The 27,139-nt window shown below is 46.0% G+C and overlaps 4 protein-coding genes across 19 annotated transcripts in view; 1 reads left to right on the top strand and 3 right to left on the bottom strand.

The window, feature by feature from the left end:
* RC3H2 (ring finger and CCCH-type domains 2) overlaps positions 1 to 6,732 on the bottom strand; it is a 31,693-nt gene extending 24,961 nt beyond the window's left edge. For 5 of the 7 annotated variants that reach the window (XR_014229843.1, XM_082327567.1, XM_082327562.1 and 2 more), the window contains exon 1: positions 6,603 to 6,732. The gene's annotated coding sequence lies outside the window, so the exon portion shown is untranslated. Of the gene's footprint in view, positions 1 to 3,100; positions 3,119 to 6,602 lie in introns of those variants that run through there. The other 2 variants (XM_082327563.1, XM_082327564.1) reach the window with 2 other exon arrangements.
* An 878-nt stretch (positions 6,733 to 7,610) lies between these two features.
* On the bottom strand, positions 7,611 to 11,945 carry ZBTB6 (zinc finger and BTB domain containing 6). The gene has a single exon (XM_082327526.1). The coding sequence runs from the start codon at positions 11,830 to 11,832 to the stop codon at positions 10,549 to 10,551; it is 1,284 nt and encodes a 427-aa protein (XP_082183652.1). The 5' UTR covers positions 11,833 to 11,945; the 3' UTR covers positions 7,611 to 10,548.
* Positions 11,946 to 12,267: 322 nt separating this feature from the next.
* On the bottom strand, positions 12,268 to 20,624 carry ZBTB26 (zinc finger and BTB domain containing 26; the record flags this gene model as incomplete). 6 transcript variants are annotated; one of them, XM_082327611.1, is made up of 4 exons in its annotated part: positions 12,268 to 16,200; positions 16,536 to 17,793; positions 20,202 to 20,282; positions 20,536 to 20,618. In XM_082327611.1, the coding sequence occupies 2 exons, from the start codon at positions 17,781 to 17,783 to the stop codon at positions 16,186 to 16,188; spliced, it is 1,263 nt and encodes a 420-aa protein (XP_082183737.1). In that variant the 3' UTR covers positions 12,268 to 16,185. The 6 variants fall into 6 exon arrangements, 5 of the variants coding, with proteins under 5 accessions (XP_082183737.1, XP_082183735.1, XP_082183734.1 ...); XR_014229846.1 differs by having other exon boundaries at positions 16,323 to 17,793; positions 20,202 to 20,578; XM_082327609.1 differs by having other exon boundaries at positions 12,268 to 17,793; positions 18,732 to 20,282; positions 20,536 to 20,624.
* Positions 20,625 to 20,666: 42 nt separating this feature from the next.
* The window catches only part of RABGAP1 (RAB GTPase activating protein 1), a 75,397-nt gene continuing 68,924 nt past the window's right edge, over positions 20,667 to 27,139 (top strand). For 2 of the 5 annotated variants that reach the window (XM_082327732.1, XM_082327728.1), the window contains exon 1: positions 20,687 to 20,816. The gene's annotated coding sequence lies outside the window, so the exon portion shown is untranslated. Of the gene's footprint in view, positions 20,817 to 21,343; positions 21,366 to 27,139 lie in introns of those variants that run through there. The other 3 variants (XM_082327729.1, XM_082327730.1, XM_082327731.1) reach the window with 3 other exon arrangements.

The following is a 27,139-nucleotide window of genomic DNA, read 5'->3' as shown; positions in this document are numbered from 1 at the left end:
TCCCATAGTAAGTGTAAAATACAACAAACTGAAAGTTGAACCTGTCCCTTCAAAACCAAACTGCTGAGGTAACACTTTCAACATAAGCCAGAATATTCACGTGCATTGGACAAAACAGATTTTCATCCAACTTTAGGAAAGCACAATCAAAGCTCTTACAGGGATGAAAAAAATCGCAGCCCTCTTTAATCTGCTATTGCCACATGTGTCTTTCAACCAAGGAAATTCAAAAGCAAAACCAAACAATGAGCCAACATGCCTAGAAAGATTTTTAATTCCTCTGTAAAGAATCTCACCATTTCCTTTAGCACATCTACTTCAGCTGCCCTACCAGGGCAGCAGGACAAGAGATGCACGGAATTGTAGCGTATAGCCTTCCAGTAAACACCTTCCTTAAAGCTTTTTGCCAGCATTACCAGAAATGTCAAGATACTAACGCCAACACTACTGCTGACCTAGGAAGGCTATCGGTGTTTTCTCACCTGTCTGACTGCAGGACACAGGTAACAGCACAAACCAGACGACTCCGGGAAGCGTGCTACTACCGTGACTCACACGGGGAAAAGTTTAAGAAAAGGCTACGCGCACAGCTCAATTGCTAGTATGTTGTTGGTCGCTGACAATCTCCTAATAAACAGTCTTTATTTCCACACTGCTCATTAATTATCTCAAATGCAGGAACCTCTGCTCTGAGACAGTACCCACATTCAGTTTCCACAGATACTTCAGAGACTTGCAAGAAACAGCCACCTCTCTATTTACAAGCTCTTAAAATGCAGTTGTTTGTTCTCCTGTCCAGCACAGAAGTGAAACACAACAGATTCTTAAAGTGTGCACCACCAATTTTTAAAGAACCATCTCAGAGTATTTAATTATCATAAATGACAGATTCTACTAAGCATGTGTTGACCTTCAGATTTCTTGACAGGAAAAAAAATCTAATTAAATCAGCAAACAGCTGGGGAAAGCTCTCAACTCCTAAAACTTCAAGCAGCCATGAACAGAGGAAGCCTCCCTACTTTATTAAGCATGCCAGCAACCCTGCCATTCTTGCACTCCAGTGTGTTAGGAAAACAATCTCACTTCTCCTAATTATCATGTCAACTTACACAAAAAGCATAAGCCAAATGTTCAATAGATTCTTGGTCCTTGTCAGGAACAATGTATTTCAGGGATGTCCTCTTGAAGAACAAATTGCTCCAGTGCTCTAAACTGAGCAAACACAAGGAGGAGAGCTTAATAAAGAAGGTAAACTAGAAATCAATTTGGATTTGTTTTTAACAGTATACTTGGTTAGTACAACTACCCTTGGTCTACCTGTTCAGCCTGGCAGACATGCTATCTATCGCTACACATACACAGGGCTTCTCTTCCCCATCGAAGTAGAAGCACCCTGGGGGAAAAAAAAAAAAAAAAATCCCAAAGAAATGGCCGATACAGAAACTGGCCAAACATACAAGATAAACAGTTTGAAAAGACATGATGGTTTTTACTTAAAAGATGTTTACATAGTACAGTTACAGTAGATTTTATAGTATTACTACTAGAAGCAATACTTCAGATGAAAAATGCACAAGCCTAAGTTCAGATATTACATAATAAGTAAAAACTATTACAGTTGAGTAATTTTCTGTTTCTATTACAGTAACATTTTGCCACTGCAGTAATGGTTGCAATGGAGTGGAGTAACAATGATAAATGACTGATTTTCTCATGATAATTTTAGACCAGAATGTTTTATGAATTTGGAGGGGGGGAGGTGAAGCCCCCAAACCTTTCTTGAATAGCTGTAATATATACAGATGATGGAAGTTGTAAAATTTAGATGTTCTTATTTTACATTAATTTTTAGCTACCTAATCCAATGACAGTCTTTACAACTAATCCAAGTCATTGTACTTACTCAACAGCCTTTGGACATGATAAATATTACTTAATCCTGATTTCCTAAAGAAACCAAGCTTAGGTGACCATGCTTTCTATTAGCCTGTTCCTCTCCTACATGAACCTCAGCCCTGGACCATTTTTGAGCAAACCTGATAGAGGTGCATCACACCCGAAATGTATACACATTCCATGAAAAGTCTGGAAAAAATTCCAAATTTGCACACTTCTCAGGAAATGCTACAGCACCAGGATCAGCAGTTGTCTGTCTGTCTGTCTGTCTACTTTTCTGATCTATCAGCATATACACACCAGCCAACCAGAACCCTGCCAAAAAATTTTGTTCAGATACAATAAAGGGCTATTTGGAAGGTAGGGACATGACACAAATCTGCAGGAATTCCAACAAACCTTTAAAGACAGCCGGCTTGATCTATGAAGAGCAATGTCAAACATTTGGCGCTTGGCCTCCAGAGTTCAGTATCAGCACTTGTTAAGCAAGGCAAGGAGAGGTTTCAGAACCCCACGGCACGATACTGAGCCAGCACCTTGAGCTGAACGTTGCCTGGACTAGCTAATTAGAAATTCTGATGACAATGCTTTATCTTAAAGTTTACCTTTATCCAGGGCTTAGAGACCTAACACCAGAAGATGATGACTTCTCCACAACAGAAGTTAATGACCTCAGGAGTTCAACAACTTCACACAAAAACAGAGAAAGGGATATTCTTTAGTTAGTGGCGCTCGTGTTGCCTTACATCTTGCTTCAGTGACTAGATTTCCCACCTACACTGAGATACAAATTCAATTACTTTTAAATACTTCTAACCCATGTTTTCATCTTACAAAGAAGCATCCAAACAAACACATCTAGAGATGGGGCAATTTCAGTCCCTCCCCTTGAGGCTACTCCTCACACATAAAAGGACTGAATATTCATCAAAAACAACTGCAGCCTAGTCTTCAGCTGCCCAAGCAGACGACTTGGATTTTGCTTCATTTTGAAAGATCATTTGTGCATTTTTACTAACCTGTCATTGGATCAAATCTAGATATAGGAACAAAAAAATTCAGTGCCTCCTCCCCAGCTACATGCCCCAGTTCCTAGACAGTGTGGCGAGCATGGGTCTCAGCCTAAGAAAACTTTCTTCTCTTCAAAGTGAAACAGGTTCAACTCGAGGCAGGGAGTTCCACGTTGCCCAGTCAGGACATTTACCAAAATAGGAGAGATGCAAGTTTCATCCCTTTGCAAAGGAAGGGTTGAAGGCTTGAACTCAGTTCCCCCATAGCCTAGGTAAACGCCTGGGAAAAAAAGAGAAGCAGCACTACCACCAGCAGCCGTGTTTCTGAACAGAAGCGGCAGTCTTGCAGCTCCACGTTAGGTCTGCTCTGCTCAGGCCTACTTGATCAGGTCCCTTGTGGGGCACAGGCAAAGGAGAGTCTAATAAGGAAAGCTTGCACGAGAATGCGACATGGAATACTTCGGTCAGTGCTGAACAAAGGAAAGTCTTCTCTACAGATGAAGGAAAAACTTGTGGGATCACATGGCATTTTCACAAATTAAGGTAGTCCAATTACAATCCCACTGTGGATTTAAGCCTAAATCTTAGAATTCAATTGATTTTTAATTGCTAAATTAAAGAGTCCTTGATATTGCCTTGCTTTTAATATTGACTGCAGAGATCATGGTATTTTCTAAGTGATCTCCATTATAATTTTCCATTTATGCAGATTAATCGTTTGTTTGCACTACAAGGAGGTAGCTTTTTCAAGCCTTCCTTCCTGAGTTATGTAGTTCTGAAAGCATGCTGACTGGGTCAAAAACTTAGTGTCCATGTAATCAAATTATCAGTATTAAATTATTCTCTGAAGGGGCTAGAATCTTTTATTCATTTCTCTTCAAGAGCCATCATCTACAGATGTAAAAAACTAGCTTCATTAAAGGCTTAGAAAAGGGCCATCCCCATAATAGCTTTGCATCATTCAGCTATGACGGCTTGAAATTAAAATAAATCCTCTTTACAGAGCAGACTTGCCTATTTCTACGTTCCATAATATCTATCACGTGTAAATCTCTTTATATCATGTGCAAATTCTATATATAAAGCAGAGTCTTTAACGACCATTAAAGACAGTAATTCAATGCAATTTTTTCACTGAATGTTAATGCTACTGGGAGTATCTACAGGCCAATTTAAATTCCAGAAAAGTTATCAAGAGAAAACTTGGTGACATACTAGTATATCTCTCTAGCCAGACTATGTTTTGCCAAAACACCTACAGGATGCTTCATTTGCTATCCTCTTAAAAAATTAAAGCTTACATCCCCCTCTGCCTCCCTAAAACACGCGGCTGAAGAATAATTCCCTGTGAAGAGCGGTACAGTTCACTAACACAAACTGAAGTCGGTGGCTGCTCAGTGGCTGCCGAAGTTCGCTCGATTCGGAGGTAAGCCACCCCCCAAGTCAACGCTAGAGTCAGTGTATCCTCAGCAGTTCACCCCTGCTCTTTTCCAGTTCTGTTGCGAGCAGAAATCCTGTTACTAGATTTTACAAGTTTCCCATACATGTATGTAATGCCACTGTGGGGGCTTTTTTTGTGTTTCGTAGGTGAAAGGAGAGTTTGTCCTTGCCCCAAGCCTGATACCAATTCAGCTCCTGTAACAGTATTGACTTTTCAGGACTAACTGAAGGGCAAATAAACGAAAAATTTTCTTTGCCATCAAAATCAGTTGAACTTACACTGCATGCAGAGAAAGGGAATCTATCTCTAAGCAGACCTATTTGGACACAACTACTTCAAAAAGAGATATATTGAAGAATTCTTTACTCTTCATTAATATTTTCAGAGAATAAGGACTCTCATCTATGGCTTAGTTCCCCATGCCTTTTTTTTTTTTTAAACACAACCTCTATGCTTCAGCTGCACATTTTACAAAAGAGAAATTCCGTATTCTAACATTTTTCAAATAATTTTAATAAAATACCAATTCCATTCTGAGATATAGGCAAGAAGACAGAGGGTTCCATCAGAGTCAGAAAGCCTTTTTAAAGTTTGTACAGAATAGCTTAATATGCCCACAGATATAGATTTTTTTTCCCTTTCATTAGGATTGTCAGTAAGGAGAGACCACTTCTATTCATCCCATTAAGGGGTATACAAAATCTTACCAAACAAAATGTAACGGACACCTAACAAAAATGCTACTAGCTATCACCCTCTGGATACTGTAAATATTCTATCTATCTGTTGTAAATCAACAAAGCCTTAAATAAAAGGCTCAAGACTAGGACTTTGAGACAGCTCGAGCACTGACACTGAAATTGTTGGAATTTAGTATTTGTGAGAGAAATGGCCATGACCTCAAACAAGACAGGAACACGAGTTGGTAAGAAACTGTTTCTTGTAGAAAGCTTTGCTTACATTGCAGAAACAAGAAAAAGTTCATTAACAAGGCATGCAGGTCTCGGGAAAGTGATTAATTACAAAAGTTAGGAATTCAGTGCTTCACAGAATAATACTTATACTAGCAACACAAGCCTCAATTTCTAGAGTTTCCACAGATATTTAACACAGGCGAAAGGTCAAATAATAGTGTTTTGATTCAGAAGATTTACAACTGTACTTCTTGGTTCTCATTTAAATGAGAAAATCTTTTCTGTCACCATTACAAATTTACACCCTTGCAATCTGAAGGGCTGTTTTTAATTTTTGTTTCAACGTTATGATATAGCTATAATGGGCATGAAAGAACGCTCACAAGAGTAGCTACAGGAAATACAATTAAACCCAACCAAAATCCTTTAAGTTTGCACTTAAAGTGAAACAGACCCACATCAGAAATTTTCCTGGTTGTCAGCCTAAACATCGCCACTATTTTCTCTCATTAAAGATACACGCCATTCCACTTTGAACCCTGACTGCAACTGAGCGCTCATCACCCCCCAAGTCACATCGCTGCCCTTTTCTATGCTTCGGGCTCAACTTAAAATCCTCACTGCACCTCACGCATCAGCAGAGCCAAGACACGCTTTTCCTGCTGCATTGTTTTGGTTTTTTGTTTAAGACACTTTGAACGTGACATGACGGGTGCAGTCCTAGGGCCTATTTTCCACCATGACTCTCCTCCACCATTACCCTAAAGCACAGCTCCACCAGAGCGGGAACACCCCTGATACCGGTGCAATTCTCCTCCGTGCTGGAGGAGACCACAGAGGAGGCTGCTCGGTGCTGCGGCGTCCCGCAAGGGCTGCCAGCCAGGTAACCGGGAGCCTCACCGCCTTACGTTCGCCGGTGGCAGGGCGGGGAGCGCGGAGCAGCCCGGGCGAGGCCCGCCGGCTCTCCTCAAAGCCTCGCCCCCCTCCGCCAGGCCGCTGTCAGCAACCTGTGCCCGGCCCCGGCTCTCGCCGTCATTTCGGAGCCGCCACCAAATGGCTGCCCCGCGTCCCCCGGCGGGCCCAGCGGCCTAGCGGGGAGGGGGGGCGGCGGCAGCCCCCTCCCCCGCGCCGCAGCGGCGGCCGGTACCCGGCGGGGCGGGGGCGCTGCCAGGCCGCGCTCGGCGGGCGAGGCCCGGCCCCGCTCCCCGCCCGGATTCCGCAGCGCCGGGACCCCGCAGGGCGCCGGGAGGCGGGGGTGGAGGGGGGGGGGGGAAGGCGGGCGGGGCCCCGCCGGGTCACCGCGTCCCCCGCGCCGGCTGCCCCCGCCCAGCCCGCTCCTACCTGCGAGGCGCGGGCGGCGGGGCCGGGAGCAGGCGGCGGCCCCGGCCTCTCACACGCCATGGGGCGGGCAGCGCGGCGCGGCCCGGCGGAGGCAGCGGCGGGGGCCTCGGCGGCGCCTCCTCATCGCGCTGACAGCCGGGAGCGCCGCCCCGCCCCCTCTCGCGAGACCCGCCCGCCGCCGCGCGAGAGCCCAACGGCCGCGCCGCGCCCGCCACCGCCCCGCACGTGACCGCCGCGGCGGGGGGGGCGGGGCATTGTGGGAGCCGGCTGGCGCGCTACCATCGAGACGGCGGCACAGACGCGCCGTCGGACCTGCCCCGCCGCCGTGGGGAAGCGGCGGCCATAGAGACAGCGTGGCAGAGCGGCCGCTGCCGGCGCCCCCTGGCGGCCCGCCTAGGCTCGGTGGCGCCTCAGTCGCTCCTCAGCGGCTCCTCGACGTGCAGCGCCCCGTCTTCACCGCTAGCGTCGATTATTTCTTTCCCTTTTTAAATTTTAATAACTTTACTATTACAAGCGCTCAGAAGGATGAGGAGATTGGAGGCCGTCTCTGGCGCACGTCGCTTGTGCCGGTGCCGCCGGCCGCGGCCTCCCGAGGCGTGAGGCGAAGCCGCCATGCAGAGGCCGGGGGCCCGGCGAGGCCGCCTCAGCGCCAGCGCGGTACACAGGCGGCGGCGGGAGCAACCGGTTCCTCCTTTTCCACAGGCCACCCCAGAGAAAAGCCCGGGGGCGGCACCTCACCCCTCTGGTCGCTCACAAAAGATGAAACCAGGTGTTTTAATCAAGGCTGAGGCGGCGTAGAGTTGTGTTTTCTGAGGAGAAAGCATTCATCTGGCAAGCAGGTGCTGCTGATAGACCCTTGTGAAGGACAGAAAAAATGACTGCCACTTGAACACCATGTTTCGTTTACAACATCTTGTTTACTCACCACAGCAAGGCAAAATAGTAAATACGAAGGTATGCACTGAATTATTTAACTGTGATTAGAAGAAAGCATATGTATTTCTGAAACAATGTCTTGTTTGCATTTCATTTATTGTGTTATGACAGGACAAGTGGTTACATGTATGGAGTGGGGAGAGGAAACACTGATGTGAACATGTGCACAAAATCAGTTTTTGTTCACAAAGCTTACCAAGACACTAGCCACTGAACAGAACATGCTGTTGGCCCACCACACAACACAACTCCCTCTCGCGTTTACATGCAATACAACAGCAAACCAAAATAACTTGCAATCCTGCTCCTGCAGAAGATGCACTTGGAAAGATCAGCTTCTGTTTCCCCTTTGACGCACGGGGAAACACCCATGCATATACCTATAAAAACCAGTCGAAAAAAACCCCAAGGAATGATATTTTGAAGTACTACCAATGATAATCATACGCGTGCCAACTAAACAAATTTAAGCACAGCTGAACCAAATCTGTCCCATATATGCACAATACATTTATTTACTGAACTACGGTACTAGCAGCCCAACGTAAAAAAGATGGGGGGAGGGAAGTAAACGTCTTCCTTGTTTTATGACCTCTTCCAAGGATGAAGGAGTTTATTTTAAGTAACTAAGTAAGTCTGTAGACACAAATGAAAACCTGTACGTATACTCAAGTTAACATCCGTAAATACAGTAAGGGCAAGTGCAGGTATTAGCATGCTTTTAGAAATCAGACTCTTAATTTTTATGCAAATAAGAATCCAAAATTAATGGTATTGTGTGAAAAACAAGCAAACAATACTAATCACAAGGCCGAAAAGGCTCTTAACAGTGACAGAGTAATGAATGCAAACAGAAGACAATGCTATAAAAGGCAATTTTTTGCAAAATGTCAGGCAGCTGCACCATAAATGACTCCCAAACGTTTTAACTATAGTAATTGTCACGGCAATTACTATAGTTAAAAATCACCAAAATAAAGCAAATTATCAACTTTTAATATGAAGTAATAGCAGAGATTGTGGAAGGTTGGGCCTTATGCTTAAAGTACTGGATAAAACAGGGGATTTTAATTCACAGTTACACTAGCTGCTTACTCTGGGGTGTCATTTCTGGCATTACTCATAGGGACACCCAGGTATGCAGACTCGCCACGCGCGCCTCCAATGATCCAATACAATGGAGCCCTTCACAAGTCAACTGTCTATGTCAAGTCAGACATTTCTGTGAATTTTGGGAGGAATACGGCACTATGGCGCGCCCAGCTTCACAACACGCTCCTGGCCTATTTGGGCTACAGGGTTTTTGAGGAAGACATATGCTGCCTACCACAACAAGGCCTAGTACGAACTGGGACCTGCAGGTGTTGCTGCAATCCAACTAATATGTACTTCAAGTGTTAATATCAGATAAAGAGCTTAAAAAACCCCTCATGAAACAAGATTTTAAAAACTCTTCAACTGAAATTTCCAAGAGATGAAGACAGTAATAACGCTGGCACAGCTGAGCATGGCTATTGCAGATAATAACAGGAAACTGCACGGCAGACATTGTACACACCTAACCCCTCACGTAGCTGATAAATAAAACCCCAAACAATGGCCAGTGCACTCACAGACACAGGGAAGGAAAGTACGCAAAACCTGTTAACAGATATTAAAAACTATTGTCTTGGATTTTAAAAACAGCCAGGTTACGGAGCACACGGGCCAGACTTCCGGGCGCAGAGCAAGAACTTCGTAACAGCACTTCCGAAACTTGAAGGAAAGTGTGCCCTCGAGATACAGACGAGATTAAGAACTACTGCTTTTTGCTAACTGAGAGAATCTAATGTAAGTACCGTTATCTCATATTAACAACTGAATTGACTCTTTATTCATATCACATTAAGCGGAAGAAACATATACCAGTCAAAGACAGGTACAGGATAAAGATCCTGCGTTACAGGGCTTTTGATGCTTGTGATGAAACTGGAATGACCTTTGACAAAGTACAAACACACCTACCCAAACACACCTAGTTACTGTTTTACTGTATCACAGAATTAGAGTATGAGAAGAACTCTACGTCTAAGCCGTTCCTAATAAGATATAAAGGGTTGTTTTTAAAAATTAATGTAGAAACTGCCATTACATAACAGCACACAGCTTAATTTTTCACATTACTGTATGTACCCAAGATCTGTAAAAAATGTGACAACGCACAGAACTTAACTTAATCGGAATTAGTCACATACAGGTGCGAAACACTGGTATGGCAGAAAAATGATCGGAAGAAGTGTAGAAATAAATTCAGAACTTATTCATAAAACTGAACACAAGTCCTTCTCATGAGACTGTCCAGTTAAAAATGAACTGCAAGGCAATACTGTTTGTTTCTTTCTCTTTTACCAACTCTCTATTTGCAAGAGGCGATTTGAAAGCTTCCTTGATTATTTGTTGTTTGCTGTGTGTTCTTTCTTAAGTAAGTATCACAGACTTGAGTATGAAAACATACCTTCTTTCTGTTGAAAGACCTAGCAAAATTTGGGCAAGTAAGGAGATGGTTTCACCATAAACAGTACATGAACTGGGTGGGAATGACTGATTCGCGGAATAAATACAAACTTCCCCTTTCCTCAGCCGTTATGGATCAGGAACATCACGGCTCAGGCTTCAGCTTATTGCAAGATCAGTAATAGTTTGAAAATCGGCAGTGCCTGCCCTTGAAACAGGGGAGTGCAAAACATAATTGGGGGGGAAATCAGAATGCGTCCGGGATAACAGAAGAGAAGCACGAAATCATTTCCCGTATTTTGCAGTTTACTTTCAATCAGTAAACACCTTTTTCACACCTACAGCAATAGGAACCTTAGTACAGCAGGCGAGTTTGCTGCTCGCAAGGCCTGTCTGTGATCACCAGCCACATATCTGTGCTTCTCTCCGTTACGGGGGGATCTGTATCTAGAATTTCATCTAGAATTTCACTAGGCTGGAGCTTTCTGTGGAGCCCGGCTCCACATCCACCCCTCCGTTAATCATAGTCTATTTTAACTTTAGTAACAGTGTTCAGGTTTGGCTTTTCGCTGCTACTCCTTCCATGAACAGAAGTTAAATGCTTTTTAAGAGCAGACTTGTGTTTAAAGTCCATGTCGCAACAATGGCACTTGTAGGGCCTGTCACCGCTGTGAATGTTCAGGTGATCCTGAAGCGTGCTCTTGGCGGTGAAGGTCTTCAGGCACACCATGCACTGGAAGGGGCGGATGCCCATGTGCCCGCGGATGTGTCTGTTGAGATTCTTTTTTTGCGTAAATGTTTTGCCACACTGCAAACACAAGAAGAGTTTGTGCATTTTTAGATGTCTGAGATAGTTCTCAAGATGCAGAAATCCCCTCGGACACTTGGGACATTGGTGCCGCCAGGAATTGCCAGAATCCTCCAGGCTCTGGAACCCATTCATCAGGCTAGAAGTTCCTTCTGGGTTGTCACTGACAAAAGCCTGAAAGTGATTGCCTGACATTTCGGTATTTCTGCTTTCGACTGTGGAATTTATCAAGGAATGCTGGGTTTCCGGAAAATACAAGTTTGTTTTAGAGGATGTGCAAGGCTGAGGAAAATGATCGCTTTCTACATTCGCTACGCTCATAGAATCCATTCTGAAGATACAGATTTCATCGTCCTTGTATCCGATTTCGACTGTTGATATTTCTGGGGTTTTTGTGTCCTTTCTCTCCGAGACCAAGCCCTGCACCGCAGGCTGCGAGATGTCCCCCTTCTCCTGTTTCACGGGGTATTCCGCGTTCACTGGGCTGTCTTCAGAGATCTCGATTATTTCGCAATCTTTATCCAAAACATCCTCCCCGTTTCCCAGTTCAGCGTCCGAGGAATGACACCTCTCTGCGGCCCGATTCCTGTTCTCCATGGACGCGTCGATTTCCAAGTATTTCGACAAAGCTTCCGTACACTTCTCCACGATGTGAACCATCTGGAGGTAACTCGCGGCGGTGAGGTATTTCAGCAGCTCCTTCTTTTTGACTTCCAGAGCCCCGGTGTAGCAGGAGAGCAGCAGCTTCCTGCCCACCTCGGCGCTCTGCAGGATGGTGATCCGCACCTGCCGGGACTGGTTGAGCAGGAACTGGTCCCTCATGAAGGTGGAGCAGGCGGCGAAGATCACCTTGTGCCCCTGGAACTCGGTGTCGTTGATGTAAATGGAGACGTCGCAGAAGAGGTTCTGCTGCCGCAGGAGGTTCATCTTCTGCAGCACCGCGTCCCCCTGCTGCTCGAACTGGAAGTGCAGCACCTCCGAGTCGGCAGCCATGGCGCCGGTCCCGCGGGGCGGGGGCAGGCGCCGGCACCGGCACCGGGCGCGGCCGGGGAGAGTCACGCCGAGCCCAGGCCACTGCCGCCGGCAGGGCCCCGCCGCGGCCTCGCTGCCCGCCCCCCCCGCGGCGGCTGAGGGGCCCCGCCGAGCCGCGCTCCCGCCCTCCCTCGGCCCCGCTCACCGGCCGCGGCCCGGCCGGTCCCCGCAGCCGGTGCCTGCTCCGCCGCCGGTGCCGCAGCGCCCCGGAAGCGCTTCCCCCGCCCGCCCCGCCCCTTCCGGCTCCGGCGCGGCCGCCCCGCCCCCGGGGCGCCGTTACCGCGGCGGGAAATGAGAGGCGGCGGGAGACAGAGTTAGCAGCACGTTTATTAGAAGACTTGGCACTGCTACAGCGGCTGCCGCCGGGGGACGCCGCACCGCTCCGACAACGGGGCGCGCCTCGCCGACGCCCGGTAGAGGTAGCAAGGTATCGGCCCCGGGGCGCCGCCCCCGTAAGGCATCTGGAGAGCAGCTGCCCGGGGCCCCCCCCGCCCCGCCGGCGAGAAGACGCCGAGGGAACGGGCACCGCCGGCCCCCCGCGCCGCCGCCGCCGGCTGCTTCTCCCCGGCCGCCGTCGCGGGCCCCGAGCCGGGAGGAAGCCGCTCCGACAGCCGCTGACCCGCCTGCTTTGGTAATAACGCTTAGGCTAAGACTTTTGCCCAGTCACTGAAGAGGTAGCTAATGCTCAGTCCGTCCATTATACAATCTCAAAGCAAAAACGTCCATTCTGCCTCCTCAACCCTTACCAAGTCAGGAGGGACGACTATGTGCCCCCCCTTGTTTTTTTTAAAAAAAAAAAAAAAAAAAAAATCAAGATTTAACATGACTTCAGAATTCTCTCAACAGTTTCAACATGTATCACATTTTGATTCTCCCTCCTCGCCTTTACTCCTCCCAATGACTCCAGAACCAAAATCAGCCCCACACAATTAATTTTTAAGTTATTTCGACAAAGGTTCAGCAGCACCTATCTAAGTTTTGCCAAAAAGCTACGGAAGAAAAAGACCGACATTTCAATTTTATCAGTTACTAACTTGCAAAACATGTCTTCTGAAAGAAAAATAAATTAAGGAAAGTCTCGTCCCTGATCTATACAGGAGGCTGTGCAGCTGCACCACATGCTGCAAGAACGCGTGCTACACCAGCTACCACCACTCAGAAAAGCGGTGAGCCTAAACCTCTGGTAAACCTAAGAGTTCTAAGATTTTCTTCTCCTATATAAAAAAAAAAATAAATAAAATGCCAACATAAAAAATGTCCTAATATATTCAAGGAGTTATTAAAATATTTTTGTAATAGACTTCAGTTATTTTTAGGATACGCAGGAAGTTGTACAGCACATGAAGTTGTGAGACTATCCACTTACCAGCAAATAGTATTCTACACATTAACACACAGATTATGATAACTGCCATAGTCCTCATCTGAATACGCAGCATCAGTAGCGACAACCAATGGATCTAGTCTTTCACTAATTGGAACATTGCAATGAAGACAACATTTTACATACACGGACAATTAAGTTCATCTTATTCTATAATCGAGCTGCCTCTGTATATTCCATTTATAATAATTCTCACTCCATTTTAATCTGTAATTCAGAGAAGAAGCATTAGCCACATTTTTCTTTTCTAATGCCTCTTCTATACTCTTCACTTGTCTGTTCCATATAGGGGCAAATCTTAGATGAACTCTACCACCAGTGCACTTTGCACCGTGCGGTCAGCATATTGCCCTTAGATCCCCAGCGTTTCTGTCTCCTGCATAAATCTTTTGGTCTGCACCCTTTTGCCAGGCCAAAAGCACAGACATTAGTAAGAAGTCACTTTTCATCCATCAGATGCGTCCATTTTCATTGACGAAGCAGGCTTCTGCAGGTCTTCTTTTTCCTATTTATTTCTGCCACGGTCTCACCGAATGACCCCAAGCAGCCTTTTAACTGAACAGCCAGCAGTCTCAGCCTTCTCAGACGTTGACGCCACCACAGCACAGGGTGGGTTGAAGACCTATATATCTTGACCAAATCACGTTTTTATTTCTTAGGAAACCCCTTGTCTCTTCATATGAGCTTAAGGTCACCCACGGCTACTTCAACAAGCTGTATTCTCCTTGCAGTAACATTACAGCTTCATGATTCCACAGAAAAAAACCTTCCCAGATAGACAAAGCTTTCAATACTGTCCATTTTGCTGCCACTTTTTTCTAGCATTCGTACAGTTTTATTCCTTTCTCTGGCAGAAGACCATTTTCTTTACCGTGTCCATATTCATATCTGGTTAGATTGTTCACTAGTCCCTTAGGGCATGTTGACCTGCCTCTGCAAGCTCTTATTCTCCATGTCTATCTTCGTTTTGACGTTGGCGCTATAACTTATTTCCATGTAGTGAATAATATGTCATGAAAACGTTTCAACAATACAGAAGATTCTGCCTGAAGACAGAATCCAAGTGTCAGATGCAACCGTCACGGTCAGTTTTAGCTCAAAACGATTCTGAAAGCAGGTTGCTTTAAGAGGAAAAACAGTTTTTCTTCCCATGCAAACCTATTTCCTGCCCCAGGAACCTGAACAGTAATTTTAAGAAGTTCCAAATAGTTAGATTTTAGGCCTAAATATATTTGCTACAACTTGAAAGATGCAATGCCCTGACTCCCTTTCCATTGCTTACTTCATAGCTGTCCATGTAACAGTTCATGTAACAGTCAAGTACAGTAGTTTAAAAACTCAATTGCAAAAACTGATTCACAGAATCACCTTGCTTTTCTACTTGAAAGTACGTGGATTTCTGAAAACATTCTGTAAGATTAACGCTTTTTATCATCCATCAGTGTAACATCTGCATAAGGAAATCCTGGCTTCTACACACACATATCTCAAGATCAAGACCAACTTTTGATAATTACATACAAAACATTTTTTGCTCTAACACACCTTTGGTCATACCTGTTTAGCATTTTTAACCATACAATAGCAGCCTTTCGCCCCCACCCCCTCATTCAAACACACAAACAGTACTACTTTTAGGTAGGAAGCATAATCTCAGCCTCGTGGCAAACCTTGTGGAAAAGAGCTGCATTGGAAGAAATACTTACTCCAAACACAAAGAGCAGTTCTCTACCAAGGATCAGCCACTCGATTATTAGTCTATGCTACACTTCAACATAATAAGAGTGCTGTTCTACTGGGAATGGTGTTCCTCAGATAAATTAGTTTCTTTCAGCCTGATTGGGATGCGGATAATTCCACGGCACTTTTGAGAAGCAGTACGGTATAATCCCAGAATCCCAATTAACATGCCATTCCCGCTACATTTGATGTTTAAGGCGGTATACAAGAGGTATTGCTGAGTACAGTCAATAGCTGATATATTAGCCTATGGAAATTGTGCTACCTATACCTCATCCTAGGCTCTGTAAAACACTAATGGTCATGAACTGTGCAGATCACTTAAAAAAAAAACGTATTCTTTGAATGTCCAAGAAATCAAAAAACTATGTTGTTAATGTTCTTATGGCAGGTATTTTTGTTTCTTTTTTCAAGTTAACTGGCATGTGGCCCGTATCAGATATCAAGGAGAGAGACATGAGAACTAAGGGGCGGCGGGGGGGGAGGGAAAAAAAATGAAAAGCATGGAGTTATACATTGCAGCTTTTGAAACAGATTCTTTTCACAGTGTCAAAAAGCAGTATTTCTCCACTCCAGCTTTGCTCTAAAACCAACAATGGTTGTGGCTTATGTGATGCAAAATTTATGGGAGATGGATAATAACTTTTAGTTTTGAAGTGTTTAGCTTGTCTCTACATACACTGGTAAGTGCCCTTTAAAAATCCTAGGTATGACAGCATAAGAAATAGGTCATACTTGCACTCCAGGCACCGGCCTCTCACATTCCAGAGCTGCAATTCATTCTCATTTTGAAGAGTTCTATGCAATGATCAGCTAGCCCTGCCAAATCATTTAGGGTTTTATCTTTTCAGAATGCATGCCGAGGTTAAAAACCCTGAGAGCTTTTAAGATAGCGTTGACTGGCAGCAGAATTTAGAAAGGGCAAAAAAGTGACACAAAAATACTTCATTTCAACTGCAGGGGTCCAGGGGTAAGATCAGAGAAAGACAATTTTAAGAGGTACATTTAAATTTAACTATATGGAGTGCTTTCAGTTATCCAGTGCTTTTAAAAAAAAAAAAAAAAAATTCGGGTTATCTCACAGACTTGTCCTCTTTGCTCTTTCCTCCATCTGCCCAGACGCAGAGAGGCCTCTAACTGTACAGCAGATGGTTTACTTGCAGCCCACAGCAACAGTCTTTCAAAAGGTGTTAGTCTTGAGTCTCCTAATCAGAGAGAAATGAAACAATTAACCCCATAATCCACAGTAGAGACACAGACAGAAACCTGAAGGAAGATTGCTATTCACAGAAAATATCAAGTAAGACTAAGAACGATGGCTGAAGACCTGCCAGGTTTTGCAATCCAACCTGCCATCCATCCATCCATCCATCCGTAGCCTTTCAGGGCATACCACTAGTTGAGGTAAGAGCCCAAACCAACTGTTTGCTCCTCTCAGTCACGACCCCTACAAAGGGCTGTTGTTAATTGCTTAATTGACGCAGGTACTATCATTTCTTAAACTGAGCACAGCCTGAGGCAGCTTCCCTGCATCCAGTACCTGGCTTGCATCAGCTTGCTGACAGACCTTACTGTCTGTAGCAGCGCTACATGTGAATGAATCGAAGTCCACTGTTATGTCTTGAACGTTTCTTTCATTGGCATTGTCAAAGCTATTTTTACCGTGCAGCTGTTTAAGATGTTTCCTCAGAACGGGTTTATGCGCAAAAACCATGTCACAGTAGTTGCACTTATGGGGCTTGTCCCCACTGTGCAGGTTGAGATGGTCCTGTAAGGAACATTTCTGAGAGAACGTTTTCCCACAGATCTTACATTGGAAGGGTTTGATGCCTGCGTGCACTCTCATGTGCCGGTGGAGATTGCCTTTCTGAGTGAATGTCTTGCCACAGAGTAGACACATAAATAGTTTATGCATCTTTAAGTGATTAGCATAGTTTTCCAGATGCCGAAATACTCTCGTGCACTTTGGACACTGATGGTGCCACTGGAGGCCTTTGTCTATACCTCGGTTGTTAGGCCCAAACATATCTTTAGAGGCCAGAATGATGTTATCGCTGCCAGCATAGGAAAGGGCATAGTTGTGGAGGTGGTTTTGCTCTATTTCACTTGCTCTGTTTTCAACAGTGGAGTTGATAAGAAAGTGTTGAGGCTCTGAGGAATGCAGTGCAGTTTGTTCAGAAGAAATAAACTGGTTCTGATCCTTCTTATTCCTAACTTCTGTTACCTCCCCAATGGACTCCACCTTGATGATCTGAATGTCACTGTCCTCCATGTCCATGCTGTCTTCTGAAGGCTGAATACAAGGTGAATCTTGCTGCAGAGAGTCGTCGTCTCCTTGATGGTCCTTCAGCTCAGAGGAGTCACTTTGCTGTTCGCACTCCTTGCTCTCCAACGGCTGCTTCGGTTTTATAAACTTCCAGAGGGCCTGCGTACATCGTTCAACAATGTGGCTCATCTGCAGAAAGCTTGCGGCAGTCAAGTAGTTTACCAGTTCCATTTCAGGAAACTCCAGAACGCCACTGTAACAGGACAGAAGCAGCTGCCTCCCCACTTCCGAACTCTGCAGTATAGAGATTTTTACATCTCTGGAGTCATTTAGTAAGAACTGATCTCTTAAAAAGGGAGAGCCAGCAGCAAATACAATTTTATGCCCATGAACTTCAACGTCATCTATGTGGACCACGACATCACAAAATTTGTTCTCTTCCCTCAGTTTGTTCATTTTCTGTAACATCGAATCCCCATAACTGTCAAACTTGAAGTGAAGAATATCTGATCTTTCTGACATTTTGGCACACCTAAAGAAAAGCAGCAAGAAAAAAAAAAAGTGAGAACTTTTTTGTTTCCTAGAATGCAAGTTAGAAGGGTCTAAAGTAATAATATAAAGCGTGTGTTTAATCAGATGTTATGTTTTAACCTAGATAAATGCTCAAGTCCATTACAAGTTAAAAGTAAAAAAAAAAACCAAACCAAAACAAAAACAACAACAAAAAAACAAGTTTGTACCTCGCCTTACAATATCTTTTACCTTTCTTTAATTTAATGCAGTTTGAATATAAAGTAGAAGTGATATGACAGAAATTCTCCTGAAGCAGCATCCAAAAGAGTTAAGATGTTTTCCACACTACTTGTCTGGAATTTAAAGGGAAACCACAGAAGTATTTTTAGCAGCCTTAGCTCTTGTTAAGCTTTGCTTCCACATTAAAACTCCTCAGAGATTTTGTCTTTACTAAATAACAATGATGTTCCTTTAGCTTTTGGTTCTCGATTTCCTTTAACGCCTAAATAGCTTTCATAACAAATGAATTCAAGGCAAGACAGAACCTGGCCCCTACCAGACACATAAACATCCCTCTTTAACCTTCTGCATCTATCATACACTGCTCGTAAGAGTTACAGTCTAAGAACAACGGCTGCAGTTCCTCTAGGACACTCCACAACTCACAGGAATATTATCGTATATATTGATATGGGACACGTTGTCTCTCTGGAAGTAACCGTAGTTTCCACAGTCTTTCAGCAGGAAGGACTACGCAAGCTTTGCGATATCTGCAGCACTAGGTTTAACGCATCGGTTTAGATTGTCTTTTAAGTTGTTTTGCGGGGGTTGGTTTGCTGTGGGTTTTTTTTTTGGTTTTTTTTTTTGGTTTTTTTTTTAAAAAGATCACAGAAAAAGGTCTTCCGTATGGCGCCTCGTTATATAAATCACGCCTTCTAGGCTCCCTGTTTTGAATACCTGGGGAATGCAAGAAGTCTTGTTTCTTGTCTTCTTCTTTGGAAGATCACTCCTCTAGGAAGTTTGTTCTTGTTTGATAGGATGTGGAATGAAGAACAGTGGATCTTCCATAAAACAATATCAATCTTTTGTCTTTCAACAGTTCTTTTAAGAATTTATAAGACTACACTGATTCTCGATGAAACACTGTTCGTGCAATCCTGCCAGCAAACTGGGATTGCAGGAAGTGAAGAAATCACAGGAGACTAAATGATGCAAGATTTGGTGAGATAAAAGAACAAAACAAAGCAAAACTTGCACCTCACAACTATTACAAACGCCACATAAAGCTTGAAAGGAAGCTTTGAAGTTTATAGATAAAAGCAGATACTGCTCTCTTGGGGCATGAAATATCAGCTCAGCGTACACAACAGGAATGGAGTCACGCCTGCTGTAAATGAATGAATGCACAAGACAAGGGTTCAGAGAAGAACGTTTTCAGAAGCATCTGTTGATAATTAGGGTTGTCTCAATTTGCTGATCAGACATCATCTGGAGACGTGACCTCCTCACTACTCCAGCCCATCAAGCGTATCTTCCAGCGTACGGCGTGCGAAAGTGACAAAAGGATCTCAGAAGCCTTCAGAAACAAGGGACCACGGGAAGCTCGGAAGCAGGGGCAGCGCTGCTCCGCAGTACAACCAGTTCTGCTGAATCTACAGAAAGTAGAGCCGCCACAGTCTCTTAGTCATCCTGCCTCCAGTGCTGCCTGACTCATCCCCGTTTCTAGGGCAAAAAGTTTAATTTTATGAGGCAATGGCCTCTGGCAAATATAAACAGTAGCAACAGATCATCATGAATTATCTTCAGTGAATTTCAGCATTATCAAACTGTTTCTTTTTGTGTTTTCTCTTGGAAGTGATGAAGGAAGTCTACTTCTGAGCCCGTTTTTCCCACCTTGGGATACTGCAATATAACTGCAGTTACAGCTATATCGTAACGCTATATCGTGCTGTTGCCCAGGCACAACTGTTCCAGCCGCTCAGCGTTCCTCAGGCAGGTTACAAGAGTCGCACCACGAGAAACTGGAAACAGAGGAGGGGCAACTTGCCTTGGCACACGCTCGGTTTCCACTACCACTGCTCTCCGAGGAAAACGGAGCCGTCAAGTGAAGCCCCAGCCCCGTCTCTTGGGCAGGCGGCAGCCCGAGTCGGGCTCCTGCTTAGCCGCGGCGCCAGGCCCGAGCCGAGCGGGCAGGACGCCCTCGGAAGCGGGTCCTTCCTCAGCCTTTACCGGCGGCGGACGGCCACCGGCGCCTCCTGCCCGGTAACGGGGAAGACGCTGCTCCGGGACAGCCCGGCCGGGAGCCCGCGCAGCTCTGCAACAGAGCGCCCGAGGGCCGAGTCCTCTTCGGAAGCAGAGGGCAGCGCTACGCGCCCGCACCGGCCCGGCCCCGCCGCCCGCACCGGCCGCCGAGGGGAGAGCGGGTACCTGTAGCGCCGGGCCGCGTCCCCTCGCTGGCACCCGCGGCCGCTCCTACCGCAGCGCACGCCGCGGCCTCCGGCTACGGACCTAGAGAGGGGAGGAGAGCCGCCGTGAGCCGCCGCCCGGGCCGGGGGCCGCGCCGCCCCAGCGCCGGGCCGGGCCCGGCCGCCAGCCGCGCCCCCCGGGCGGCCCCGCGACCCGCCGCGCCCCCGGCCGGGCCGAGCCGCCCGCCGGACCCGGCCCGCGGCAGCGCTGGCGGCGGGGGGAGCGGGAGCCGCGGCCCGCTCCGGACCCGGCTCCGGGGCCGCCGCCCGCGCCCCGCCAGCCCGCCGGGACCTACAGCCGCCGCCGCCGCAGCCCAGGACGGCGACTCGGAACCGCATTGTTCGGCCGCCGGAAGCGCTCCCGCGCCCTCCGCCCCGCACCCGGAAGCGCCCGCCGGGGCCCCGCCTCCGCTCGGTCACGTGGTGGGCGGCAGCGGCGGCCCAGGCCCGGCACCGGGAGGCGGCGGCGGCGGCGGCGGCGGCCGGGGTAGGTGGGGCTCAGCGCTGCCGGCGGGGGCTCGCCCGCCCCCTCCCTCCGCCCTCGGGCCGCCCCTCTCCCGCCGGCGGCCCCTGCCAGGTGCGTGCGGGCGCTGCTGCCGCCGCCGCCGCTCTCCGCCCCTGACCGGCGAGAGGCGTGCGGCAGCCGGGGGCCCTCCCCGCCCCGTTACCGGCGCGTCCCTCCCCTGCCCCGCGGGCCGTGTCTCGGTGCCCTCCCGCCCTCTCTTCCCTCCGCCCGCCGGGGGCCGCGGCCTCGCTGCGGAGCCGCCCGGCAGCGGGCGCCGGTGGCGGCGGGAGCGGGGCGGTGAGGCCGCCCCGGCTCGCACAGGGCCGGGCGCTGTCGGGTCCCCGGGGCGGGCGGGGGGCGCCGGGCTGGGCCCGTCCGCGCTCGCCCCCCCGGTCCCGGGTGCGGGGCGGCGGGGAGCCGCCTGGCCGCTCCAGCCCCCCCAGCCTGGAAACCCGCCGGTGCTCCCGGGCCCCTCCGCAGGCGCCGGGTTTCGCTGCCGCGGCGGGGCCGTCCCGTCCCGGGCTGCCTGGGCCCCGTGGGGACCGAGGCCGGTTCACCGGCCGGGCGGCCGCCTTCCCTCCCCGCGACCGGGCCCCGCCGCTTGTTGCCTGTTGCTTCCAGGTGAATCCTAAACCGTGGCACTTCATCGCGCCCAGACACCTTTATTGGGTTTATGTGCGCAACCTCGCCGTTCCTCTCGGGTTTTGTTCCATCCTGTTGGCAAGGACGCGTTTGTTTCACGCGTTTGTTTCCCTTAAAACCTCCCCAGAAGATAATGTTAAAGGGCTGGTTGTGTCGGTCAGGGATGAAAATTAAGTATAAACAAACGGAGTGTGCTGAGTTGGTTTAAAGCACACATCAGCAAAAATTAAGTGAAAGTCGAACTGGTAGCAGTAGACTTCGTGGTTTTTGTTTGTTCAAGGCATTTTAGGGGAGAGGACGAGAAGGAGAAAAAATAGTCAGGAGAGGTTTGGAGAGAGGGAAGAGATCACGTTATGTCTTAAATACAAGTGGGAGATCAGGTACTGCTTGCCTGTATTGTCATACAGATATAGCTTGATTGATATTCCCAATTTTATTCTACTTACGGGTTTTGTTAAAGCACAACATGATGGGATTTCTGAGATTTTTGGCTACTTTATTAGAAAATGCATAACTGCATGGACTTCCCTATTGCTGATTAAATTACAGAAACACTGTATTCTCTTTAAAGGTCTCTACATAACATCAAAAGGTCAAGGACCTGAGCAAACTTAGTCTTGTGTACACAGTAAACAAATTAACAAATGGAGCTTGGCGTAGGGGTTTCCTTTCGTTTTCCAAGTCCAAGTGCAGGCAGCTTTTAGTAGCGTGCACCGAATGCAACTCTCCTCTTTTCAGTTCTTTCACAGCGTATTTTTAAAGCGCTATGTGTGTCTGGTGAGCATAACTCTCTGTTTCTGTTTGAATCCTAATGAGAGAGGAACTCCAGAAGTATATAGAGCATCCAGTTCAGAGTTCGTTTAGCGTCTGCCTGCACTGCCTTGATCCCAGCCTCCAGCCCGTGTTGTGTCCTGCACCTCCCGGCTCCCCCGTGCAGACAGCGCGTGGATGTGCCTGATGCTGATGGAGCGTCGGCCGCGGAGCGCGGATGAGCCAGCCGTTCATAGTTAATTCATTCCAGTGACATTCCTGTGATGGGCTAGCTAAGGCAGTGTCAGCACTTCTTTTATTACCCACAGTTTCCCAGGACCAGCCGCATGTTTCTGGCGTTGGACAGTTTGCTTATTACAAGAGCCTAAAATTAGAGTTTTGTCCTCTGAGCAGATAGTTCAAATTAAGATTAAAAGTAAAGTTATGTTGGCAATAACTATGAATCTGTTAAGGATTGTTAACAAAGATTGTGTTAGCTTAACTCTTGTGTTTTGTCTGATTCCTGGTTTTGCATGCAGTGGCCAATGATTCACTCAGCTTCCCCAGATCTGCGCTTCTCTGCTCTTGAGAAGGGGGGGGTGAAATTTGAGGCTGCATTATCTCCAAATAAGTATCGTTTTTTCTGGCTCTCGAGGTTAGTTGGAACATCTGTGGCTGTCAGCATGTTTTAGAATGAACAGAAAAGTTAGTGTTGTGGTTACTATTTTTTATTAATTACTCTCTCTAGTCATCCTAAATCTTTATGTTCATATGCAGTATTCCGCTGGCTTTCTTGCTTCGTTTTCAGTGCAAAATACTTCTCGTTGCTTTTGAGAATGTGTTTTGCAAGGGAAGGTGGGTAAAGATCAAACATACGATTATGCAGACTAATCATGTGATATGTGAGAAGAAAAAGGTTGCTAGTGATTGATCTTTCTCGTATGTTTTTTTCCCCAAAGCTGCAATAAAATACAGGCGGTGTGTATGTGCTCAGAAGAAGTCAAACCACAGCTCCTTTCCCACGTGTCTGTCAGTGTGACATCACTTTTGCTCTTACATTTCTTACGCTGCTCAGGCTGAAACACCTGGCACAGCCACCTGTAATGGAGGCATCGTGCTGGAGCATTTGCCAGGCTTTTTTCAGGACTCGCTGTGTATTTGTAAAACAATAAGTGTACACTATGTGAATTGTGAAGGTAAAAAAAATCACAGATGTCAAAGACTGTAAAGAGCTAAGATTCCTAAAGAATGCTGGCTTATTTGTCATAAAACAGCTTTGCAGAGTACATTGTAAAGCTTCTGAACTCTGCTACAAGTTCTACTTTTCACCTACACTAAGATGCTAATGATGAAAACTAGGAAAGTAGAACTTTGTATGTTTAAATTGAACTGTACTGGATGTTATTTTTAGGTTATGCATAAAGTCAGAGGAAACGGAAACAGAAAATATGTTATTTTCAGTGAATCAATTGGCATTGAGTCAGTCACCTCAGTGTCTTGGCTGTGTGCTACCTCCTTTTCCATGTTTTTTAGCTTTATACTTAGTGGTTTTATATTTTAGGGGATAGAGGATATAGGTTTATTTTGCATGGCAAGCTTTCTGACTTTGCCATTCAAGGTAGCTTCTTGAGTTAGAATATTCTTCAGTAATTTAGTTAGTATTGCTGCATTGTTCTTCTACATCTGGTGCATTCTTCATCAGGTATACTGTATATCTTTGTGGAATCCCTGTAGGAACTGCAGCTGAAGTACAAAAGCTGAGAAAGATATGAATGGGGAAAAAAATCTCTTTTCGTGTCCAGTTCGCATACCTGTTCTCATGCTTATTCTCTTTTCTGCCCTGAAAACCCAAAACTTAAGTGTATTTTGTGTTGTATTCTCCTCTAAATTCAGTGCTAAGGGCGCTACATCTGCTGTTGACTTAAAGGTAACTGCTGTTTTAAACGGTCCAAGAAGTTCACAGCTGAAACATTGATTTTTCTGCTCACCCTCTGGCTTTTTCTGTGGCTGTGCATGTTCTGAATGCTGGAAAACGGGCGCCCCTTGGAAATGGAGCGAGACCAGCCATAGTTACAGGTGCCTTGCTTCACGTGTTGCACGTGTCTCAAGGTGGCATTCAAGCCTCAGTTTCTTGCAGAGATGTAAAATGGAAGGGTTTCTGGTTTTCTCTTTTTGTATACTGTTTGCTTTAAGCTCTTTTAAATTCATTCTGGCGGTACTTACAAGGAAAATTCTGATCCCAAGTTGCAGGTCAGGTGCCAAATACTTGGGAGAGGATAGGAAAGTAAAGGATAAATATTTTATAAATCTATGTAACTAATCTTCAACTTCGATAGGTTTGTTTTGCAGTTGTTTGAGATTTTAGCATGGTAAATGGTGTCTTTGCCACACCTTTGCACGTTAGCTTGAATAGAGAGAGTAAGGTAGGTTGCTATTGTTGTTTGGTTGCTTTAAAGATAAACAAGAATATTTTTTAAAAGATAGTTTGAGTCTCGGACTCGCATTGTATAACAACAGCAAGCACAGAATGAAGGTGAATTGAAAGCAGTGACCCAAGAGCCAGCCGTGTTGCCTTTCTCATTTTGCAGCTTTTTCCAATGGTCTTTTGTGTGAGGAGAGGCCAGGATACCCATTTAATTACACAGGTGAGCAAAGAAATATGTTGCTAAAAATTTGCCTCTTAGTATGCGTTTTACCTAGACACTCTGTCTCCTGTAGAGGTGTAAAGACACCTTCAGGCAAACACTACGTTATTGTGGTGTAGTTTTGTGTCAGGAACTAAACTACGCTGAATTCATAAGCTCATATTTTATTTATGTTGAAACAAACCAAAGTCTCTTTCCTTGTAAGGGATGAGACACTGGCTGTTTCTGAGAAACATTAAAACTTGAGATCTGCACTTGGCTGGGGTCTTTTGTCCTGCCTCTCTCAGCTGTGAGAGCAGAAAGCTTCAGTTCTTAGGCAAGCCGCAGGTATTACTAAAGAGCACCGTCACCGCTGGCGTTTGTTCTTGCGTTTTGATTCCAGAGGAGTCATGAGCCTGCCACACTTAATTGCTCTGCTGGTCTTTGATGTGTGCCCTTCTAGGCTGGCCCATATTTTAATGAGCTCATAGGCTTTCTGTTGTTGATTCTGCCATCGTGAGTTTTCTGATTCAGGTAAAATGATCCATGCGGTAATCTGCGTGGAACAAAGTGATAGCAAGGAACAGAGGAGATAAAATGCGTGCAAAGCAAAGTATGGGAATATGGAAATTTTGGTTAATTTCAGGCAACATTTTAGCATTTTCAGTATTTTAAGGCTGTGCTTTTGCACCTCGACTATTTGAGCATTAATCCGATGAATCTCTGCGGCTGGTTCCAGCGTGGTTGGGTAATTGAGCCTTGCTTGCTGATACATCACTAATAAACAAAAGCTTCTTACAGTACTCTACTACATTGTCCCTTTTCCTGTGCTCTCTTATCTTGTGTAATTTCTGTAAGACTTTTGCTCAAGGTTGGCAAAGTTGGACTAATCGGGACCTTCAGCTGTTGCAATTCTGTATTGTGAAACTGCTGTAGGGGCTAGGCGAAGCCAGCTGTGCTCCAGGAGCAAGCGTGGTGGCCGTTTACACCACGCTACTGAAAAAAGGAGTGTGCAAAAGCACAGCATGCTTTTTCTTTAATTGAAGTTAATGTTCGTGAAAGGTGTCAGCTCGAAAGACTTTGGAAATAGGTGAAATTAACACTTGAAGACAGATGCACTGTACCAAAATAAATTGCTAAATTGATCCTTGCCTGGATGATCTTTACAGCTGCTTGTGATCAAAGCCCGCTCTTCTACTCAGGCTGTCTTAGTGTGGCAGATGAGTTTGCACTGTTTGAATGAAAACAGTAAAGCCAAGGGGATATTAAGTGTTTGAAGCTTATTTTCATTCTTGTTTCAATATATTTGATTTAGTTATTTCCAGACGATCTGTGTATTAAGTAGATGGTGCAATAAGGAACTTACGTAGAAATGTTTTAATACGAATTCTTTAAACAAAAGCATCTTTAAAAATGAGATCTCTGCTCTACCTTTAAGGTACCTGTGAGTAATACCAGATAGACACATACAGTGGGTAAAACTTCTCAAAGTATCTAAATTTCTCAGCCAGTAATTGTCACTGAAAGTCAGCGGATCTTAAATTTTTTTTTTTTTTTAAAGGATATCTAAATATCTTGCATGCTTTTGAAAATGAAACCCCATAATCATAGGTATATTGGTATTCATGAACAACCCACATCCGTTCTTCCTCCTGCGCACTGCTTCAGTTGTCCAGTGAAACACGTTTCAGGACCATGAAGTGACTCGGGTGGGAAAGTAATCAGGTTAAAAATAACCCAGAGCAAAAAAAAATTGTTGTCCTGCTGGCAGATTTTCAAGTCATATTGGTGGCTGTGCAGAGACGGGTATTGATAGAAATAAACCCAGGCTTTGCTATTTGTGGTGCATTGTTCTTGGTTCAGCGAGGAACGCGATGAGCCGCGCCTGTGGACATGGCAGGTTTCTCCGTTGTTTGGCTGCTCTGTTGGAAGCCGGGCTGGGACAGTGCTCCACCGAGTGGAAGGCAGAAATTGAGGCTGAAAAAGCACGTGGGTTTGGTCATCCCTGGGAGTATGTAAAGACCTGAGCCATTGTGATAAGGGTATATTTGGGTTTCTGGGAAATCTAATCGCCCATTTTTATCACGGCAGTCTGTTTTGAGCCACGGATTCTGAGAATCTGTGCCATAGAGTTCAAGGTGTGCAGCTGAACTTCACCTTTTGTTCCTTTCTTCAAATGCCTCTCAGTGCCAGTTCCAGCTTTTTAAAATCCTCTGTTGGCTCCGATTCTCAGTACTGATCCAGCCTACGCTGTTCTTCCTGCTTCTTGGAAGTCTTTTCTTTTATTGTTCCTTACAGTACAGAAGATTCAGCATAGATTCATAAAATGCTGTATGTCCCAAGGTTTTAGAGCATCCTTACCACAAAATATCAAGAATT

Source organism: Platalea leucorodia (assembly GCF_965183815.1).
Source record: "Platalea leucorodia genome assembly, chromosome: 15".
Lineage (NCBI taxonomy): Eukaryota > Metazoa > Chordata > Aves > Pelecaniformes > Threskiornithidae > Platalea > Platalea leucorodia.
Note: the sequence above shows the minus strand (reverse complement) of the source record. Positions and strands in the feature narration are given on the sequence as shown.

What these genes read in the sequence shown, in the direction of transcription:
- ZBTB6 (XM_082327526.1), bottom strand. Translation starts at nt 11,832, where the DNA reads ATGGCTGCCGACTCGGAGGTGCTGCACTTCCAGTTCGAGCAGCAGGGG.